Below are 23105 nucleotides of genomic sequence, written 5' to 3' on the forward strand. Positions count from 1 at the left end.
GGGAAGAGAGATGGGGAGGAAGAGAGAGGGGAGGAGGGAAGAGAGAGGGGAGGAGGGAAGAGAGAGGGGAGGAGGGAATAGAGAGGGGGAGGAGGGAAGAGAGAGGGGAGGAGGGAAGAGAGACGGGGAGGAGGGAAGAGAGACGGGGAGGAGGGAAGAGAGAGGGGAGAAGAGAGACGGGAGGAGGGAATAGAGACGGGGAGGAGGAAGAGAGACAGGGAGGAGGAAGAGCGAGTGGGATTGGGGAAGAGAGAGGGGAGGCAGGAAGAGGCAGGGGGAGGAGGGAAGTGAGAGGGGAGGAGGGGAGAGAGAGGGGGGAGGAGAGAAGAGAGAGGGGGAGGAGAGAAGAGAGAGGGGAGGAGGGAAGAGAAAGGGGGAGGAGGGAAGAGAGAGGGGGAGGAGAGAAGAGAGAGAGAGGAAAGAGAGAGGAAAGAAAGAGAGCAAAGAGAGCCGTTTGTGTGTCAGAGAGAAGAGGGGAGAGAGAGGGAGGGGGAAGGTTATAGAGAGAAGAGGGGAGAGAGAGAGAATAGAAAGACCATTATATCACTGCTGAGCGATACAGACCATGGCTGAACAGAGAGGTAGGGTTACAGCTCTGCCTGACACACACACACACACATACACACACACACACACACACACACACACACACACACACACACACACACACACACACACCACTTCCTTTTCTGTGACAACGTTACAATTGATGCAGTAAAGAGGTCAATGGGACGCAGGACGTTGTTCTAAATAGTGTCTGAATGTTCTAAATAGTGTCTGAATGTTCTAAATAAGAATTTCCCAAACTCGGTCCTCTGGACCCCAAGGGGTGCATTTTTAGTTTTTTGCCCTAGCACAACACAGCTGATGCACATGATCAACTAATCATCAAGCTTTGATCATTTGAATCAGCTGTGTAAAAAACCCAAAATGTGCACCCCTTGGGGTCCCCAGGACAGAATGTTCTAAATAGTGTCTGAATGTTCTAAATAGTGTCTGAGTGTTCTAAATAGTGTCTGAATGTTCTAAATAGTGTCTGAGTGTTCTAAATAGTGTCTGAATGTTCTAAATAGTGTCTGAGTGTTCTAAATAGTGTCTGAATGTTCTAAATAGTGTCTGAGTGTTCTAAATAGTGTCTGAATGTTCTAAATAGTGTCTGAATGTTCTAAATAGTGTCTGAATGTTCTAAATAGTGTCTGAGTGTTCTAAATAGTGTCTGAATGTTCTAAATAGTGTCTGAGTGTTCTAAATAGTGTCTGAATGTTCTAAATAGTGTCTGAATGTTCTAAATAGTGTCTGAATGTTCTAAATAGTGTCTGAATGTTCTAAATAGTGTCTGAATGTTCTAAATAGTGTCTGAATGTTCTAAATAGTGTCTGAGTGTTCTAAATAGTGTCTGAATGTTCTAAATAGTGTCTGAGTGTTCTAAATAATATCTGAATGTTCTAAATAGTGTCTGAGTGTTCTAAATAATATCTGAGTGTTCTAAATAGTATCTGAGTGTTCTAAATAGTGTCTGAGTGTTCTAAATAGTGTCTGAGTGTTCTACAGCAGGTGCCTGAGGGTTCTAATGAATGTAGAGTTAGGTTTAGTGTCTGGTTTTGTGTTAGGGTTAGGTGTTACGGTTAAGGGTTAGAGGTTAGTTCTAAGGGGCTTTAGGGATTAGAGGATCGTTTTAGGTTAGTATGTGTAATATGGTGTCTGTCCTCCAAGCTCCCATGATGCTTTGCTTTCTCAAAGAGGAAGCCAACTTCCTGTTGCTGAGTCATGTCAGTCAGAGGGTCCACTTTTAACAGGAAGTGACTAGATGAGAGACTCTGAGGGTTGAGGTTAGTTTCTTTAGGTTTAGGATTCTTTTAAGGGTGTTCGGTCTCAGAGGACATTGGAAGGGTGAGAGGACAGTGGAATTTAATGTGAAAGGCTTAGAGGACTTTTTCCTCATTTTGTTGGGTTACAGCCTAAATTCAAAATGGATTAAATATATTTTTTTCTCTCACCCGTCTACACACAATACCCCATAATGACAAAGTGAAAATATGTTTTTAGAAATGTTTGCAAATGTATTGAAAATGAAAGACAGAAATATCTCATTTCCATCAGTATTCACCCCCCTGAGTCAATACATGTTACAATCACCTTTGATTACAGCTGTGAGTGTTTCTGGGTCAGTCGCTAAGAGTTTTCCACTCCTGGATTGTACAATATTTGCAAATTATTATAAAAAAATTATTCAAGCTCTGTCAAGTTGGTTGTTGATCCTTGCTAGACAGCCATTTTCAAGTCTTGCCATAGATTTTCAAGCCGATTTAAGTCAAAACTGTAACTAGGCAACTCAGGAACGTTCAATGTAGTCTTGGTAAGCAACTACAGTGTATACAGTGGCTTGCAAAAGTATTCACCCCCCTTGGCATTTTTCCTATTTTGTTGCCTTACAACCTGGAATTAAAATGGATTTTTTTGGGGTTTGTATCATTTGATTTACACAACATGCCTACCACTTTGAAGATGCAAAATCTTTTTTTTTTGGAAACAAACAAGAAATAAGACAAAAAAACTGAAAACTTGAGCGTGCATAACTATTCACCCCCCCCCCCCCCCCCCCCAAAGTCAATACTTTGTAGAGCCACCTTTTGCAGCAATTACAGCTGCAAGTCTCTTGGGGTATGTCTCTATAAGCTTGGCACATCTAGCCACTGGGATTGTTGCCCATTCTTCAAGGCAAAACTGCTCCAGCTCCTTCAAGTTGGATGGGTTCCGCTGGTGTACAGCAATCTTTAAGTCATACCACAGATTCTCAATTGGATTGAGGTCTGGGCTTTGACTAGGCCATTCCAAGACATTTAAATGTTTCCCCTTAAACCACTCAAGTGTTGCTTTAGCAGTATGCTTAGGGTAATTGTCCTGCTGGAAGGTGAACCTCCGTCCCAGTCTCAAATCTCTGGAAAACTGAAACAGGTTTCCCTCAAGAATGTCCCTGTATTTAGCGCCATCCATCATTCCTTCAATTCTGACCAGTTTCCCAGTCCTTGCTGATGAAAAACATCCCCACAGCATGATGCTGCCGCCACCATGCTTCACAATGGGGATGGTGTTCTCTGGGTGATGATAGGTGTTGGGTTTGCGCCAGACATAGCGTTTTCCTTGATCACCAAAAAGCTCAATTCTAGTGTCATCTGACCAGAGTACCTTCTTCCATATGTTTGGGGAGTCTCCCACATGCCTTTTGGCGAACACCAAACGTGTTTGCTTATTTTTTTCTTTAAGCAATGGCTTTTTTCTGGCCACTCTTCCGTAAAGCCCAGCTCTGTGGAGTGTACGGCTTAAAGTGGTCCTATGGACAAATACTCCAATCTCCGCTGTGGAGCTTTGCAGCTCCTTCAGGGTTATCTTTGGTCTCTTTGTTGCCTCTCTGATTAATGCCCTCCTTGCCTGGTCTGTGAGTTTTGGTGGGCGGCCCTCTCTTGGCAGGTTTGTTGTGGTGCCATATTCCTTCCATTCTTTAATAATGGATTTAACGGTCCTCCGTGAGATGTTCAAAGTTTCTGATACTTTTTTTATAACCCAACCCTGATCTGTACTTCTCCACAACTTTGTCCCTGACCTGTTTGGAGAGCTCCTTGGTCTTCATGGTGCCGCTTGCTTGGTGGTGCCCCTTGCTTAGTGGTGTTGCAGACTCTGGGGTCTTTCAGAACAGGTGTATATATACTGAGATCATGTGACAGATCATGTGACACTTAGATTGCACACAGGTGGACTTTATTTAAATAATAAATGTGACTTCTGAAGGTAATTGGTTGCACCAGATCTTATTTAGGGGCTTCATTGCAAAGGGGGTGAAAACATATGCACGCACCACTTTCCCGTTATTAATTTTCTAGAATTTTTTGAAACAAGTTATTTTTTTCATTTCACCAATTTTGACTATTTTGTTTATGTCCATTACATGAAATCCAAATAAAAATCCATTTAAATTACAGGTTGTAATGCAACAAAATAGGAAAAACGCCAAGGGGGATGAATACATTTGCAAAGCACTGTATTTGGCCTTTTTGTGTGTTTAAGGTTATTGTCCTGCTGAAAGTTGAATTCATTTCCCAGTGTCTGGAGGAAAGCAGACTGAACCAGGTTTTCATCTAGGATTTTGCCTGTGCTTAGCTCCGTTCCATTTTCTTTTTTATCCTGATAAACTCCTCAGTCCTTAACGATGACAAGCATACCCTTAACATGATGCAGCCACCACTATGCTCAGTAATGTTTTATAATGGATTTGCCCCAAGCATAACACTTTGTATTCAGGACAAAAAGTTAATTGCTTTGCCACATTTTAAGCAGCATTACTTTTGTATTTGCATTTGTATTTATTATGGACCCCCATTAGTTCCTGCCAAGGCAGCAGCTACTCTTCCTGGGGTTTATTATGGATCCCCATTAGTTCCTGCCAAGGCAGCAGCTACTCTTCCTGGGGTTTATTATGGATCCCCATTAGTTCCTGCCAAGGCAGCAGCTACTCTTCCTGGGGTTTATTATGGACCCCCATTAGTTCCTGCCAAGGCAGCAGCTACTCTTCCTGGGATTTATTATGGATCCCCATTAGTTCCTGTCAAGGCAGCAGCTACTCTTCCTGGGGTTTATTATGGATCCCCATTAGTTCCTGTCAAGGCAGCAGCTACTCTTCCTGGGGTTTATTATGGATCCCCATTAGTTCCTGCCAAGGCAGCAGCTACTCTTCCTGGGGTTTATTATGGATCCCCATTAGTTCCTGCCAAGGCAGCAGCTACTCTTCCTGGGGTTTATTATGGATCCCCATTAGTTCCTGCCAAGGCAGCAGCTACTCTTCCTGGGGTTTATTATGGATCCCCATTAGTTCCTGCCAAGGCAGCAGCTACTCTTCCTGGGGTTTATTATGGATCCCCATTAGTTCCTGCCAAGGCAGCAGCTACTCTTCCTGGGGTCCAAACACATTAAACATGTGGTCCTCTGTAGCTCAGCTGGTAGAGCACGGCGCTTGTAACGCCAAGGTAGTGGGTTCGATCCCCGGGACCACCCATACACAAAAAAAATTATCGCACACAGTGAGTCCATGCAGCGTATTATCGCACACAGTGAGTCCATGCAACGTATTATCCCACACAGTGAGTCCATGCAACGTATTATCCCACACAGTGAGTCCATGCAACGTATTATCCCACACAGTGAGTCCATGCAGCGTATTATCCCACACAGTGAGTCCATGCAACGTATTATCCCACACAGTGAGTCCATGCAACGTATTATCCCACACAGTGAGTCCATGCAACGTATTATCACACAGTGAGTCCATGCAACGTATTATCCCACACAGTGAGTCCATGCAACGTATTATCGCACACAGTGAGTCCATGCAACGTATTATCCCACACAGTGAGTCCATGCAACGTATTATCCCACACAGTGAGTCCATGCAACGTATTATCACACACAGTGAGTCCATGCAGCGTATTATCCCACACAGTGAGTCCATGCAACGTATTATCCCACACAGTGAGTCCATGCAGCGTATTATCACACACAGTGAGTCCATGCAACGTATTATCCCACACAGTGAGTCCATGCAACGTATTATCACACACAGTGAGTCCATGCAACGTATTATCCCACACAGTGAGTCCATGCAGCGTATTATCCCACACAGTGAGTCCATGCAGCGTATTATCACACACAGTGAGTCCATGCAGCGTATTATCCCACACAGTGAGTCCATGCAACGTATTATCCCACACAGTGAGTCCATGCAACGTATTATCCCACACAGTGAGTCCATGCAGCGTATTATCCCACACAGTGAGTCCATGCAGCGTATTATCCCACACAGTGAGTCCATGCAACGTATTATCCCACAGTGAGTCCATGCATCGTATTATGTGACTTGTGAAGCAGATTATTACTCCTGAACTTATTTAGGCTTTTCATAACAAAGGAGTTGAATACTTATTGACTGAAGACATTTCAGCTTTTCATTGTTAATTAATTAGTCTCAATTTAATCAATTTTAAATTCAGGCTGTAACACAACAAAATGTGGAAAAAGTCAAGGGGTGTGAAGACTTTCTGATGGCACTGTAAACATGTTTCTATAATGTGAAAGGGTTAAGGTTAGAGGACAGTTATAGTTGATATAAATATGTTTCTATATTGAACCCTGACCCTACATTGTGAAAGGGTTAGGGGACAGTAGAAGGTGATATCAATATATGTATATATTGAAACCTACATTGTGAAAGGGTTAGGGGACAGTAGAAGGTGATATCAATATATTTATATATTGAAACCTACATTGTGAAAGGGTTAGGGGACAGTAGAAGGTGATATCAATATATTGATATATTGAAACCTACATTGTGAAAGGGTTAGGGGACAGTAGAAGGTGATATCAATATATTTATATATTGAAACCTACATTGTTAAAGGGTTAGGGGACAGTAGAAGGTGATATCAATATATTTATATATTGAAACCTACATTGTGAAAGGGTTAGGGGACAGTAGAAGGTGATATCAATATATTTATATATTGTAACCTACATTGTTAAAGGGTTAGGGGACAGTAGAAGGTGATATCAATATATTTATATATTGTAACCTACATTGTGAAAGGGTTAGGGGACAGTAGAAGGTGATATCAATATATTTATATATTGAAACCTACATTGTGAAAGGGTTAGGGGACAGTAGAAGGTGATATCAATATATTTATATATTGAAACCTACATTGTGAAAGGGTTAGGGGACAGTAGAAGGTGATATCAATATATTTATATATTGAAACCTACATTGTGAAAGGGTTAGGGGACAGTAGAAGGTGATATCAATATATTTATATATTGAAACCTACATTGTTAAAGGGTTAGGGGACAGTAGAAGGTGATATCAATATATTTATATATTGAAACCTACATTGTGAAAGGGTTAGGGGACAGTAGAAGGTGATATCAATATATTTATATATTGAAACCTACATTGTGAAAGGGTTAGGGGACAGTAGAAGGTGATATCAATATATTTATATATTGAAACCTACATTGTGAAAGGGTTAGGGGACAGTAGAAGGTGATATCAATATATTTATATATTGAAACCTACATTGTGAAAGGGTTAGGGGACAGTAGAAGGTGATATCAATATATTGATATATTGAAACCTACATTGTTAAAGGGTTAGGGGACAGTAGAAGGTGATATCAATATATTTATATATTGAAACCTACATTGTGAAAGGGTTAGGGGACAGTAGAAGGTGATATCAATATATTTATATATTGAAACCTACATTGTGAAAGGGTTAGGGGACAGTAGAAGGTGATATCAATATATTTATATATTGAAACCTACATTGTGAAAGGGTTAGGGGACAGTAGAAGGTGATATCAATATATTTATATATTGAAACCTACATTGTGAAAGGGTTAGGGGACAGTAGAAGGTGATATCAATATATTGATATATTGAAACCTACATTGTTAAAGGGTTAGGGGACAGTAGAAGGTGATATCAATATATTTATATATTGAAACCTACATTGTTAAAGGGTCATTCACCAGAAGCTTAAGGTACAACTCTAAGGCATCTTGAGCTAATATGTAAGGCAGAAACGTGTTGGTTTGCTGAAAGTAAAAACTATTTCCATTGTTTTTAGAAGGTTAAAGAACTGTGGTTTCCGGTGTTGTTAGAGTGCTAAAGAACTGTGGTCTGAATTTCGTCCATGACAAAAACTATAATGAATGGATTTTATTTTACAAATCTATCATGACACACAGGACTCTGTACTCTGAGGGTGGAAGGTGTGTGTGTTGGAGTGTGTGTGTGTGTAGTGGTGTCGTCAGATTGAACACAAGAATGGAGCAACATTAATATCTAACACGCGAGAAGAGACACTGTCTTTCCTTTTCCCTTACGTCAACTGGCCCTAACCCTGGCCCTAACCCTGGCCCTAACCCTGGCCCTAACCCTGGCCCTAACCCTGGCCCTAACCCTGGCCCTAAGCCTGGCCCTAACCCTGGCCCTAACCCTGGCCCTAACCCTGGCCCTAACCCTGGCCCTAACCCTGGCCCTAAGCCAAGACTTCACTGATGACCTCATCACATTAAACAGTACAATACTAACCACACCCTAACCCAAGGCTTCACTGATTACCTCATCACTTTAAACAGCACAATACTAACCCTAACCCTCACCCAAGGCTTTACTGATTAACTCATCACTTTAAACAGCACAATACTAACCCTAACCCAAGGCTTTACTGATTAACTCATCACTTTAAACAGCACAATACTAACCCTAACCCTCACCCAAGGCTTTACTGATTAACTCATCACTTTAAACAGCACAATACTAACCCTAACCCAAGGCTTTACTGATTAACTCATCACTTTAAACAGCACAATACTAACCACACCCTAACCCAAGGCTTCACTGATTACCTCATCACTTTAAACAGCACAATACTAACCCTAACCCTCACCCAAAGCTTTACTGATTAACTCATCACTTTAAACAGCACAATACTAACCCTAACCCAGGGCTTCACTGATTATCTCAAGTTTTGTCGCACCTGGACTACTGTTCAGTCGTGGGGTCATGTGCCACAAAGATGGACTTACAATTGGCTCAGAACAGGGCAGCACGGCTGGCCCTTGGATGTATACAGAGAGCTAACATTAATAATATGCATGTCAATCTCTCCTGGCTCAAAGTGGAGGAGAGATTGACTTCATCACTATTTGTTTTTGTGAGAAGTAATGAGCTGTCTGTTAAAACTACTACAGTGGATCCTCGTTTAAAAGTAGTGTCATACTGCAGCACATCTTGCTGCTGAGTGTTATGACATGTTGGAGGGCATGAAGCCATAGTATTTTACTGGGGAGGGCATGAAGCCATAGTATTTTACTGGGGAGGGCATGAAGCCATAGTATTTTACTGTCAGCCGTTGTTGCCATTTATGCTAGTTTGACCACCAGAGGGCATCTTTGATGGCGTCTTTATGAAACTTGTTTGTGTTTGCTTACTTTTCCAAATAATCCTACAGAGGTCCATGCAGGCCAGACGTTTTGATTGCGATACCCTATCCGAAAGACCATATTCCAAGGTTTGTAATTAACGTAGTTTTGCCAAACAACACAAAATATTTTACAGATGGTCTCTCTTTCAAAATAGGTTTTCCTAGAATAACCACAGCTCCATAAATACTGATGACAATCAGCAAATACCCATTTGGGGAAAATATCCTTTCGATTTTATTCTCTTATATTCCACCATATGCATATTGTAAAGGGCTGGGGAATATAAGCAAGTTCATTCCATTGGCGCAGCCAGAGCCTCAGCACATGCGGCTTTGAGGATAAAATGCTCCGAAAGTTTTAGTCTATTATGATATTTATCTCAATGTAGGCCTACTGCTAGAGTGGGAAATAAATATATTAGGGAAAAGTCAGGGACAGGTGGGTTTAAGGCTTTTATTTAAATGAAGTTATTGAAATGCCATGGAGCTGTAGGCCTAAGAGCCCTGTTTACTGTAGCTGTTTTAGTGGAACTTACTTATTGGCATAAAGACCTTCTTCAAAATACATTATATCAATCAATTATTCATTCATTTGTGCGTGTCGTCACACAGCATACAAGTCATCCATGTCTTCAAATACAGTCAAGCATTTTAGTTATAAAACGAAATAACAAAGGGAGCCTTGAATAATTAAACAATGAATAAATCGCAACGTCAGCTAAAGTGATTTAATTCACAAATGCATTAATAAATCAAATAAAATCAAATTGTATTTGTCACATGCGCCGAATACAACAGGTGTAGACCTTACAGTGAAATGCTTCCTTACAAGTCCTTAACCAACAATGCAGTTTTAAGAAAGAATACCTAAAAAAAATAAGGACAAAAAGTAACAAATAATTAAAGAGCACCAGTAAAATAACAATAGCGAGGCTATTTACAGGGGGTACCGGTACTGAGTTAATGTGCGGGGGCACCGGTAAGTCAAGGTAATTGAGGTAATACAGTGCCTTGCAAAAGTATTCATCCCCCTTGGCGTTTTTCCTATTTTGTTGCATTACAACCTGTAATTTAAATGGATTTTTATTTGGATTTCATTTAATAGACATACACAAAATAGTCCAAATTGGTGAAGTGAAATGAAAAAAATAACTTGTTTCAAACAAATTCAAAAAAATTAATAACGGAAAAGTGGTGTGTGCATATGTATTCACCCCCTTTGCTATGAAGCCCCTAAATAAGATCTGGTGCAACCAATTACCTTCAGAAGTCACATTTATTAGTTAAAGTCCACCTGTGTGCAATCTAAGTGTCACATGATCTGTCACATGATCTCAGTATATATACACCTGTTCTGAAAGGCCCCAGAGTCTGCAACACCACTAAGCAAGGGGCACCATAAGACCAAGGAGCTCTCCAAACAGGTCAGGGACAAAGTTGTGGAGAAGTACAGATCAGGGTTGGGTTATAAAAAAATATCCGAAACTTTGAACATCCCACGGAGCACCATTAAATCCATTATTAGAAAATTGAAAGAATATGGCACCACAACAAACCTGCCAAGAGAAGGCCACCCACCAAAACTCACGGACCAGGCAAGGAGGGCATTAATCAGAGAGGCAACAAAGAGACCAAAGATAACCCTGAAGGAGCTGCAAAGCTCCACAGCGGAGATTGGAGTATCTGTCCATAGGACCAATTCAAGCCGTACACTCCACAGAGCTGGGCTTTACGGAAGAGTGGCCAGAAAAAAGCCATTGCTTAAAGAAAAAAATAAGCAAAACATTTGGTGTTCGCCAAAGGGCATGTGGGAGGCTCCATATGGACAACATATGGAAGAAGGTACTCTTGAGCTATTTGGCCATCAAGGAAAACGCTATGTCTGGCGCAAACCCAACACCTCTCATCACCCCGAGAACACCATCCCCATAGTGAAGCATGTTGGTGGCAGCATCATGCTGTGGGGATGTTTTTCATCAGCAAGGACTGGGAAACTGGTCAGATTTGAAGGAATGATGGATGGCACTAAATACAGGGAAATTCTTGAGGGAAACCTGTTTCAGTCTTCCAGAGATTTGAGACTGGGGCGGAGGTTCACCTTCCAGCAGGACAATGACCCTAACCATACTGCTAAAGCAACACTCGAGTGGTTTAAGAGGAAACATTTAAATGTCTTGAAATGCCCTAGTCAAAACCCAGACCTCAATCCAATTGAGAATCTGTGGTATGACTTAAAGATTGCTGTACACCAGTGGAACCCATCCAACTTGAAGGAGCTGGAGCAGGTTTGCCTTGAAGAATGGGCAACAATCCCAGTGGCTAGATGTGCCAAGCTTACAGAGACATACCCCATGAGACTTGCAGTTGTAATTGCTGCAAAAGGTGGTTCTACAAAGTATTGATTTTGTTTCACAAAAAATCATTTTAAATTCCAGGTTGTAAGGCAGGGGGGTGAATACTTTCGCAGGCCACTGTATGTACATGTAGGTAGAGTTATTAAAGTGACTATGCATAGATAATGAATAGAGAGTAGCAGCAGCGTAAAAGTGTGTGTGGGGGGGAGAGGGAGGGGGGGGGGGGGGGTGCAATGCAAATAGTCTGGGTAGCCATTTGATTAGATGTTAAGGAGTCTTATGGCTTGGGGGTAGAAGCTGTTTATATTGGCTGTACAAGAGACTTTAAAACCTTGTTACGTTAGATCCGACTATATGGGATTGATTATAATTTGTTTGTAAATCATTATTGTATTTGTTGTGCTGTTTAAACTGTTAAAAATGTTTTATTTATCCGTGCTGAGTAGCCGAGGCTTCATGGCTTCGCCATCAACCTGTTCATTTAGCAGACATCACTTGCGTATATTCAGTCAACACATATATTTTAAGATTATAATGGAATATAACATGACATTTTAGTTTCTCTTAGAATAAAAACCTTCCAGTGTAACAACAGTTTTAGTAAGTAATAAGCTACGGTCCAGTTACAGATTCTTCTGACAAAGTAGAAACAAAAAACAAATTGTCTCCTGAGTGGCGCAGTGGTCTAAGGCACTGCATTGCAGTGCTAGCTGTGCCACTAGAGATCCTGGTTTGAATCCAGGCTCTGTCGTAGCTGGCCGCGACAGGGAGACCCATGGGGCGGCGTACAATTGGCCCAGGGTAGTGGAGGGAATGGCTGGCAGAGCAAAGGAATATATTAAATAGCCGACTAAATAGGCCAAGCCTAAAGGAATATATTAAATAGCCTACTAAATAGGCCAAGCCTAAAGGAATATATTAAATAGCCAACTAAATAGGCCAAGACTAAAGGAATATATTAAATAGCCGACTAAATAGGCCAAGCCTAAAGGAATATTTTAAATAGCCGACTAAATAGGCCAAGCCTAAAGGAATATATTAAATAGCCGACTAAATAGGCCAAGCCTAAAGGAATATATTAAATAGCCGACTAAATAGGCCAAGCCTAAAGGAATATATTAAATAGCCTACTAAATAGGCCAAGCCTAAAGGAATATATTAAATAGCCGACTAAATAGGCCAAGCCTAAAGGAATATATTAAATAGCCGACTAAATAGGCCAAGCCTAAAGGAATATATTAAATAGCCGACTAAATAGGCCAAGCCTAAAGGAATATATTAAATAGCCGACTAAATAGGCCAAGCCTAAAGGAATATATTAAATTGCCTAAATAAACTAGTACGTTTCATAAATAAATGAAGAAGCTCAGGACTTGAAAATACGGAAAACCTTTTTCCCCTCCATATCCTCCCTGTCCTCCCTGTCCTCCTGCCCTCCTGTCCTCCCTGTCCTCCCTGTCCTCCTGTCCTCCCTGTCCTCCCTGTCCTCCCTGTCCTCCTGTCCTCCCTGTCCTCCCTGTCCTCCCTGTCCTCCCTGTCCTCCTGTCCTCCCTGTCCTCCCTGTCCTCCCTGTCCTCCTGTCCTCCCTGTCCTCCCTGTCCTCCCTGTCCTCCCTGTCCTCCTGTCCTCCCTGTCCTCCCTGTCCTCCCTGTCCTCCCTGTCCTCCCTGTCCTCCTGTCCTCCCTGTCCTCCTGTCCTCCCTGTCCTCCCTGTCCCCCTGTCCTCCCTGTCCCCCTGTCCTCCCTGTCCCCCTGTCCTCCCTGTCCTCCCTGTCCTCCCTGTCCTCCCTGTCCTCCCTGTCCTCCTGTCCTCCCTGTCCTTCCTGTCCACCCTGTCCTCCCTGTCCCCCTGTCCTCCCTGTCCCCCTGTCCTCCCTGTCCCCCTGTCCTCCTGTCCTCCCTGTCCTCCCTGTCCTCCTGTCCTCCCTGTCCCCCTGTCCTCCTGTCCTCCCTGTCCTCCCTGTCCCCCTGTCCTCCCTGTCCCCCTGTCCTCCCTGTCCCCCTGTCCTCCCTGTCCCCCTGTCCTCCTGTCCTCCCTGTCCTCCCTGTCCTCCCTGTCCTCCTGTCCTCCCTGTCCTCCCTGTCCTCCTGTCCTCCCTGTCCTCCCTGTCCTCCCTGTCCTCCCTGTCCTCCCTGTCCTCCCTGTCCCCCTGTCCTCCCTGTCCCCCTGTCCTCCTGTCCTCCCTGTCCTCCCTGTCCTCCCTGTCCTCCCTGTCCTCCTGTCCTCCCTGTCCTCCCTGTCCTCCCTGTCCTCCTGTCCTCCCTGTCCTCCCTGTCCTCCCTGTCCTCCCTGTCCTCCCTGTCCTCCCTGTCCCCCTGTCCTCCCTGTCCCCCTGTCCTCCTGTCCTCCCTGTCCTCCCTGTCCTCCCTGTCCTTCTGTCCTCCCTGTCCTCCCTGTCCTCCCTGTCCTCCCTGTCCTCCTGTCCTCCCTGTCCTCCCTGTCCTCCCTGTCCTCCCTGTCCTCCTGTCCTCCCTGTCCTCCTGTCCTCCCTGTCCTCCCTGTCCTCCCTGTCCTCCCTGTCCTCCTGTCCTCCCTGTCCCCCTGTCCTCCCTGTCCTCCTGTCCTCCCTGGACTCTTTCATTCAGTTTCTTCTTCACATCAGTAAAGAAGGACACTGTGTTTCAGAAACCCACTTTATATAGATGGGCTGTCACTCTTTCACATTGTGGTAAATAAAGCCAGTTTGTTATTTAGAATGATTTATTTCTGTTTTTAAAGGGAGAGAAACCAAAAGCCCACCGTGCCTATTTTTTGAAAATCGTCAGTCCACATGTCAAGTGTAATTGCGGCATTGTACTTACTCAAGTTCTCTCTCAACTCCGGGACCACCGCCAGCTATTTCTTTTTTCCCTGATGCAGGACTCTAGCGCCAGAGAAGAGAGACTCTCGGACTGAAACATTCACACCTCCATTAATTTACCAAAAGATAGTCAATTTGTGCCACAGTTTAGACTACCGATAGATCAGCGTTCTAACTCCCCCTTGTGATAGTGTGGTGGAACTCTATTCCACATCAAGTAATTCATGCAAGCAGTAGAATCAGATTTAAAAACAGATAAAAATACACCTTCTGGAACAGCGGGGACTGTGAAGAGACACACACACACAGGTACAGACACATACACACACACACATGACCCATACCCACTATACACACACGTACACATGGATTTTGTGTTGTAGATATGTGGTAGTAGAGTAGAGGCCTGAGGGCACACACTTAATGTGCTTCACTGATTAACTAATCACATTCAACAGTAAAATACTAACCCTAACCCTAACCCTAACCCAAGGCTTCACTGATTGACTCCTCTCATTAAACAGCACAATCCTAACCCTAACCCAAGGCTTCACTGATTGACTCCTCTCATTAAACAGCACAATACCAACCCTAACCCAAACCCAAGGCTTCACTGATTAACTTCTCTCATTAAACAGTACAATACTAAGCCTAACCCAAGGCTTCGCTGATTAACTTCTCTCATTAAACAGTACAATACTAACCCTAACCCAAGGCTAATTAACTTCTCTCATTAAACAGTACAATACTAAGCCTAACCCAAGGCTGATTAACTTCTCTCATTAAACAGCACATTCCTAACCCTAACCCAAGGCTTCACTGATTGACTCCTCTCATTAAACAGCACAATACCAACCCTAACCCAAACCCAAGGCTTCACTGATTGACTCCTCTCATTAAACAGCACAATCCTAACCCTAACTCAAGGCTTCACTGATCGACTCCTCTCATTAAATAGTACAATACTAAGCCTAACCCTAACCCAAGGCTTCGCTGATTAACTTCTCTCATTAAACAGTACAATACTAAGCCTAACCCAAGGCTTCGCTGATTAACTTCTCTCATTAAACAGTACAATACTAAGCCTAACCCTAACCCAAGGCTTCGCTGATTAACTTCTCTCATTAAACAGTACAATAATAAGCCTAACCCAAGGCTTCGCTGATTAACTTCTCTCATTAAACAGTACAATACTAAGCCTAACCCTAACCCAAGGCTTCACTGATCGACTCCTCTCATTAAACAGTACAATACTAAGCCTAACCCTAACCCAAGGCTTCGCTGATTAACTTCTCTCATTGAACAGTACAATACTAAGCCTAACCCTAACCCAAGGCTTCACTGATTAACTTCTCTCATTGAACAGTACAATACTAAGCCTAACCCTAACCCAAGGCTTCGCTGATTAACTTCTCTCATTAAACAGTACAATACTAAGCCTAACCCTAACCCAAGGCTTCACTGATTAACTTCTCTCATTGAACAGTACAATACTAAGCCTAACCCTAACCCAAGGTTTCGCTGACTAACTTCTCTCATTAAACAGTACAATACTAACCCTAACCCTATCCCAAGGCTTCGCTGATTAACTTCTCTCATTGAACAGTAAAATACTAACCCTAACCCTAACCCAAGGCTGATTAACTTCTCTCATTGAACAGTACAATACTAAGCCTAACCTAACCCAAGGCTGATTAACTTCTCTCATTAAACAGTACAATACTAAGCCTAACCCTAACCCAAGGCTGATTAACTCATTAAACAGTACAATACTAAGCCTAACCCTAACCCAAGGCTGATTAACTTCTCTCATTAAACAGTACAATACTAAGCCTAACCCAAGGCTGATTAACTTCTCTCATTAAACAGTACAATACTAAGCCTAACTGTAACCCAAGGCTGATTAACTCCTATCATTAAACAGTACAATACTAAGCCTAACCCTAACCCAAGGCTTCACTGATTAACTTCTCTCATTAAACAGTACAATACTAAGCCTAACCCAAGGCTGATTAACTTCTCTCATTGAACAGTACAATACTAAGCCTAACCTAACCCAAGGCTGATTAACTCATTAAACAGTACAATACTAAGCCTAACCCTAACCCAAGGCTGATTAACTTCTCTCATTAAACAGTACAATACTAAGCCTAACCCAAGGCTGATTAACTCCTCTCATTAAACAGTACAATACTAAGCCTAACCCTAATCCAAGGCTGATTAACTTCTCTCATTGAACAGTACAATACTAAGCGGGATGAAAATTGATTTAATTGTCATTTTTTGTCTACGCTCTACACAAAATACTCTGTAATGTCAAAGTGGAAGACAAATTCGAACATTTGTAGAATAATATGAAAAATAAAAAACTGTTATATCTTGATTAGATAAGTAGGCAAACCCCTGAGTCAATACATGTTAGAATCACCTTTGGCAGCGATTACAGCTGTGAGTCTTTCTGGGTAAGTCTCTAAGAGCTTTCCACACCTGGATTGTACAATATTAGCCCATTACTCTTTTCACAATTCTTCAAGCTCTGTCAAATTGGTTGTTGATCATTGCTAGAAAACCATTTTCAGGTGTTGCTATACATTTCAAGCAGATTTAAGTCAAAACTGAAACTCGGCCACTCAGGAACGTTCAATGTCTTCTTGATAAGCAACTCTAGTGTAGATTTGGCCTTGTGTTTTAGGTTATTGTCCTGCTGAAAGGTGAATTCATCTCCCAGTGTCTGGTGTAAAGCAGACAGAACCAGGTTTTCCTCTTGGATTTTGCCTGTGTTTAGCTCCATTCCATTTATTTTTTATCCTGAAAAACTCCCCAGTCCTGAACGATTACAAGCATACTCATAAGATGATGCAGCCACCACTATGCTTGAAGATATGGAGAGTGGTACTCAGTAATGTGTTGTATTGGATTTGCCCCAAACATAATGCTTTGTATTCAGGACATAAAGTTAATTGCTTTGCCACATTTTTTGCAGTATTACTTTAGTGCCTTGTTGCAAACAGGATGCATGTTTTGGAATATTTGTATTCTGTTCAGGGTTCCTTCTTTTCACTCTGTCAATTAGGTTAGTATTGTGGAGTAACTACAATGTTGTTGATCCATCCTCAGTTTTCTCCTATCACAGCCATTAAACTCTGTAACTGTTTTAAAGTCACCATTGGCCTCGTGGTGAAATCCCTGAGCGGTTTCCTTCCTCTCCGGCAACTGAGTTAGGAAGGATGCCTGTATCTTTGTAGTGACTGAGTGTATTGATACACCATCCAAAGTGTAATTAATAACTTCACCATGCTCAAAGGGATATTCAATGTCTGCTTCAAATTTTTAAAAACCCATCTACCAATAGGTGCCCTTCTTTGCGAGGCATTGATGATCATTCATAATTGCCAGCTACATTTTCCCCATCTTATACCTCCACATGCGTTGTTGTTGTCGGCTCTTAGCATGTATTTCGGCTAATTGAAAAGCTCATTCTTTGCTCGACTGAAGGACCTTACAGATAATTGTATGTGTGTGGTACAGAGATGAGGTAGCCATTCAAAAATCATGTTAAACACTATAGTCTATGCAACTTATTACAGTATGTGACTTGTTAAGCAAATTGTTCTCCTGGACTTATTTAGGCTTGCCATTATGAAAGGGTTGAATACTTATTGACTCAAGACATTTCAGCTTTTCATTTTTTATTAATTAAAATAATAATTCCACTTTGACATTATGTGGTATTTTGTATAGGTCAGTGACTAAATATATATGTGTAATCCATTTTAATTGAAGGCTGTAAAACAACAAAATGTGGAAAAAGTCAAGGGGTGTTATTAAAGGAATAAAAAGATGAGTATTTGGTCCCATATTCCTAGCACGCAATGACTATATTAAGCTTGTGACTGTACAAACTTGTTGGATGCATTTGCTTTTTTTGGTTGTGTTTCAGATTATTTTGTGCCCAATAGAAATGACTGGTAAATAATGTATTGTGTCATTTTGGAGTCACTTTAATTGTAAATAAGAATATAATATGTTTCTAAACACTTCTAAATTAATGTGAAGCTACCATGAGTAAGGATAATCCTGAATGAATCGTGAATACTGATGAGTGAGAAAGTTACAGATGAACAAATATCATATCCCCAAGACATGCTAACCTCTCGCCATTAACAAATATCATATCCCCAAGACATGCTAACCTCTCGCCATTAACTAATATCATATCCCCAAGACATGCTAACCTCTCGCCATTAACAAATATCATATCCCCAAGACATGCTAACCTCTCGCCATTATTATAAGAGGGGCGGGAGTACAGACCCAAATCAACAAACGACTTGTCACTGTCCCTAAACTGTTGGAGCTCACTGTATCTATCTTCAACCTAGAATAAAACTACTATTTTCCGTAATTTAGTTAGCTAGCTAACTAGCTAGGCGGTTTAAGTTTTGCTTTGCAATGAGGGGATAGGAATTGCTGTTCACATTGATATCCACACTGAATGAAGCAGTTAAGGGACCTCAGGGGCACCCTTGATTTTTGTAAACATAATTTAAGGGGAAAATGTAGCTTCAAATATTTTCTGCAACTGTCTTAAAGTTACGGTAACTTTAACAGAAAAGTTAAGGGGGAAATGTGTGTGAGTGTGTGTGCGCGTGTGTATATGTCCGTTTGCGTGTTTGTGCTTTCCTGCGTGTGTGTGGATGTGTGTGTGTGGTGCTTGTGCGTGCTTGTCTGTGTGCGCAGGCACGGGCAGGAAGGGAGGCTAACCCACATGGGATCTATGGCTGAAAGAACTACTGCAGGAAGGGAAACTAACCCACATGGGATCTAAGGCTGAAAGAACTACTGCAGGAAGGGAAGCTAACCCAGAAGGGTCCTAAGGCTGACAGAACTACTGCAGGAAGGGAGTCCCCACTTCCTCCTCCCCAAACACACACACAGCTTCGAGACAGACATTGGCTCCCCTAATAAGCCCCTTTCAGAGTTTAACACACACAGACACACACACACTTCAGCTGAGTTTCCATGCCGACAGGATGCACTGCCCAGGCTTGGAGAGGAAATGCCAAACTCTGTGTCTCAGTGCCTGTTCCTATGAAATGCACAAACACAAACACACAGGGCTGCAACTCAGTTCTTTTGAGATGGATGAACCTCCTGGTTCTAGAAAAGACCAGCCATATCACATAGTTAACTGTTAGCTCTCCCTCTCTCCCACTCTCTTCTTCCCCTTTCTTTCTATCTTTCTCTCTCTGTCCCTCTCTCTATCCCTCTCTCTATCCCTCTCTCTATTCTTTCCCTTTCTTTCTATCTTTCTCTCTCTATCCCTCTCTCTATCCCTCTCTCTATCCCTCTCTCTATCCCTCTCTCTATTCCTCTCTCTATCCCTCTCTCTATTCCTCTCTCTATCCCTCTCTCTATTCCTCTCACTGTCCTCCCTCTCTCTCTCTGTTCTCCCTCTGTCTATTCTCTCTCTTTCTCTGTCCACACTCTCTCTGTTTCTACTCTGTCTGTCTTCGTAGTAAGTAGTATCAATGTCTGAGTACTTCTGGAGTGGAAGCTTTCAAATATATATGGATCTCCCATTGGGACTCTCCAACTGTTTCTGTGAAAATCACATGCTAACATCGACAGGTTTCCCCAGCATCTGTCCTTTGCCTTTGTAGAATTTCACCATCTTATGTGCTTCATCGGTAGTATCAAGCTCTAACCATGCCTCCTGTCTGAAGAAGAATGGTTTACAACATTCACGTTTGCTCGCTCTGCCAGTTTTCCATCCCTTGAAGAATCCTTTGACTCCAGTGATGCATCCCCTCCAGTATCGTTGTCGAGTTTATCCAATGTAACAAAATCAATCATATTGATCAATCATATTGATTTCCACTCGGCTCCGGGCAGCCGAGCGGAAATGGAGGAAAACGAGACTCCCTGCAGACCTGGCATCTTTTCACTCCCTCCTCTCTACATTTTCTTCATCTGTTTCTGCTGCTAAAGCCACTTTCTACCACTCTAAATTCCAAGCATCTGCCTCTAACCCTAGGAAGCTCTTTGCCACCTTCTCCTCCCTGCTGAATCCCCCCCCCTCCGTCCATCCGATCCTCGTTTGTTAAGTCAAATGACACTGCTGGTCCTGCTCACACTGCCCTACCCTATGCTTTGACTTATTTCTCCCCTCTCTCTCCAGATGAAATCTTGCGACTTGTGATGGCCGGCCGCCCAACAACCTGCCCACTTGACCCTATCCCCTCCTCTCTTCTCCAGACCATCTCCGGTGACCTTCTCCCTTACCTCACCTCGCTCATCAACTCATCCTTGACCGCTGGCTATGTCCCTTCCGTCTTCAAGAGAGCGAGAGTTGCACCCCTTCTCAAAAAACCTACACTCGATCCCTCCGATGTCAACAACTACAGACCAGTATCCCTTCTTTCTTTTCTCTCCAAAACTCTTGAGCGTGCCGTCTTTAGCCAACTCTCTTGCTATCTCTCTCAGAATTACCTTCTTGATCCAAAGCAGTCAGGTTTCAAGACTGGTCATTCAACTTAGACTGCTCTTCTCTGTGTCATGGAGGCTCTCCGCACTGCTAAAGCTAACTCTCTCTCCTCTGCTCTTGTCCTTCTAGACATGTCTGCTGCCTTTGATACTGTGAACCATCAGATCCTCCTCTCCACCCTCTCCGAGTTGGGCATCTCCGGCGCGGCTCACTCTTGGATTGCGTCCTACCTGACAGGTCGCTCCTACCAAGTGGCGTGGCGAGAATCTGTCTCCGCACCACGTGCTCTCACCACTGGTGTCCCCCAGGGCTCAGTTCTAGGCCCTCTCCTATTCTCGCTATACACCAAGCCACTTGGCTCTGTCATATCCTCACATGGCCTCTCCTATCATTGCTACGCAGACGACACACAACTAATCTTCTCCTTTCCCCCCTCTGATAACCAGGTGGCGAATCGCATCTCTGCATGTCTGGCAGACATATCAGTGTGGATGACGGATCACCACCTCAAGCTGAACCTCGAAAAGACGGAGCTGCTCTTCCTCCCGGGGAAGGACTGCCTGTTCCATGATCTCGCCATCATGGTTGACAACTCCGTTGTGTCCTCCTCCCAGAGTGCAAAGAGCCTTGGCGTGACCCTGGACAACACCCTGTCATTCTCTGCTAACATCAAGGTGGTGATCCGATCCTGTAGGTTCATGCTCTACAACATTCGGAGAGTATGACCCTGCCTTACACAGGAAGCGGCACAGTTCCTAATCCAGGCACTTGTCATCTCCCGTCTGGATTACTGCAACTCGCTGTTGGCTGGGCTCCCTGCCTGTGCCATTAAACCCCTACAACTCATCCAGAATGCCGCAGCCCGTCTGGTGTTCAACCTTCCCAAGTTCTATCAGGTAGGGTTTTAAGTGTCTCTGGAAGGTGGTCAGTGACTACGCTGTCCTGGTGTCGTGGGGGAGCTTGTTCCACCATTGGGGTGCCAGAGCAGCAAATAGCTTTGACTGGGCTGAGCGGGAACTGTGCTTCCGTAGAAGTAGGGGAGCTAGCAGGCCAGAGGTGGATGAATGTAGTGCCCTCGTTTGGGTGTAGGGTCTGATCAGAGCCTGAAGGTAAGGAGGTGCCGTTCCCCTCACAGCTCCGTAGGCAAGCACTATGTTCTTGTAGTAGATGCGAGCATCAACTGGAAGCCAGTGGAGTGTGCGGAGGAACGGGGTGACATGAGAGAACTTGGGAAGGTTGAACACCAGACGGGCTGCAGCGTTCTGGATAAGTTGTAGGGGTTTAATGGCACAGGCAGGGAGCCCAGCCAACAGCGAGTTTCAGTAATCCAGACGGGAGATGACAAGTGCCTGGATTAGGACCTGTGCCGCTTCCTGTGTAAGGTAGGGTGGTACTCTGCGAATGTTGTAGAGCATGAACCTGCAGGATCGGGTCACCGCCTTGATGTTAGCGGAGAACGACAGGGTGTTGTCCAGGGTCAAGCCAAGGCTCTTTGCACTCTGGGAGGAGGACACAATGGAGTTGTCAACTGTGATGGCGAGATCATGGAGTGGGCAGTCCTTCCCCGGGAGGAAGAGCAGCTCCGTCTTGCCAAGGTTCAGCTTGAGGTGGTGATCCGACATTCACACTGATATGTCTGCCAGACATGCAGAGATGCGATTCGCCACCTGGTTATCAGAAGGGGAAAGGAGAAAATCAATTGTGTGTCGTCTGCGTAGCAATGATAGGAGAGACCATGTGAGGATATGACAGAGCCAAGTGACTTGATGTATAGAGAGAATAGGAGAGGGCCTAGAACTGAGCCCTGGGGGACACCAGTGGTGAGAGCACGTGGTGCGGAGACAGATTCTCGCCACGCCACCTGGTAGGAGCGACCTGTCAGGTAGGACGCAATCCAAGAGTGAGCAGCGCCGGAGATGCCCAACTCAGAGAGGGTGGAGAGGAGGATCTGATGGTTCACAGTATCAAAGGCAGTGGATAGGTCTAGAAGGATAAGAGCAGAGGAGAGAGAGTTACCTTTAGCAGTGCGGAGAGCCACTGTGACACAGAGAAGAGCAGTCTCAGTTGAATGACCAGTCTTGGAACCTGACTGGTTTGGATCAAGAAGGTCATTCTAAGAGAGATAGCAGGAGAGTTGGCTAGAGACAGCACGCTCAAGAGTTTTGGAGAGAAAAGAAAGAAGGGATACTGGTCTGTAGTTGTTGACATCGGAGGGATCGAGTGTAGGTTTTTTGAGGAGAGGTGCAACTCTCGCTCTCTTGAAGACGGAAGGGACATGGCCAGCAGTCAAGGATGAGTGGATGAGCGTGGTGAGGTAAGGGAGAAGATCTCCGGAAATGGTCTGGAGAAGAGAGGAGGGGATAGGGTCAAGCGGGCAGGTTGTTGGGCGGCCGGCCATCACAAGTTTGTAAGATTTCATCTGGAGAGAGAGGG

General features: G+C 43.7%; 1 protein-coding gene across 1 annotated transcript in view; it reads left to right on the top strand.

Moving 5' to 3' along the window:
• The first annotated feature begins 423 nt into the window (after positions 1–423).
• Positions 424–23105, top strand: part of LOC311118689 (ectonucleoside triphosphate diphosphohydrolase 1-like) — a 64318-nt gene continuing 41636 nt past the window's right edge. Inside the window, exon 1 of the mRNA XM_084193476.1 lies at positions 424–581. Within this exon, the coding sequence (XP_084049602.1) occupies positions 566–581 (16 nt within the window). The 5' untranslated portion in view covers positions 424–565. The remainder of the gene's footprint in view (positions 582–23105) is intronic.

This window comes from Coregonus lavaretus, assembly GCF_964263955.1.
Source record: "Coregonus lavaretus genome assembly, contig: HAP1_SCAFFOLD_207, whole genome shotgun sequence".
In the NCBI taxonomy this organism is placed as follows: domain Eukaryota; kingdom Metazoa; phylum Chordata; class Actinopteri; order Salmoniformes; family Salmonidae; genus Coregonus; species Coregonus lavaretus.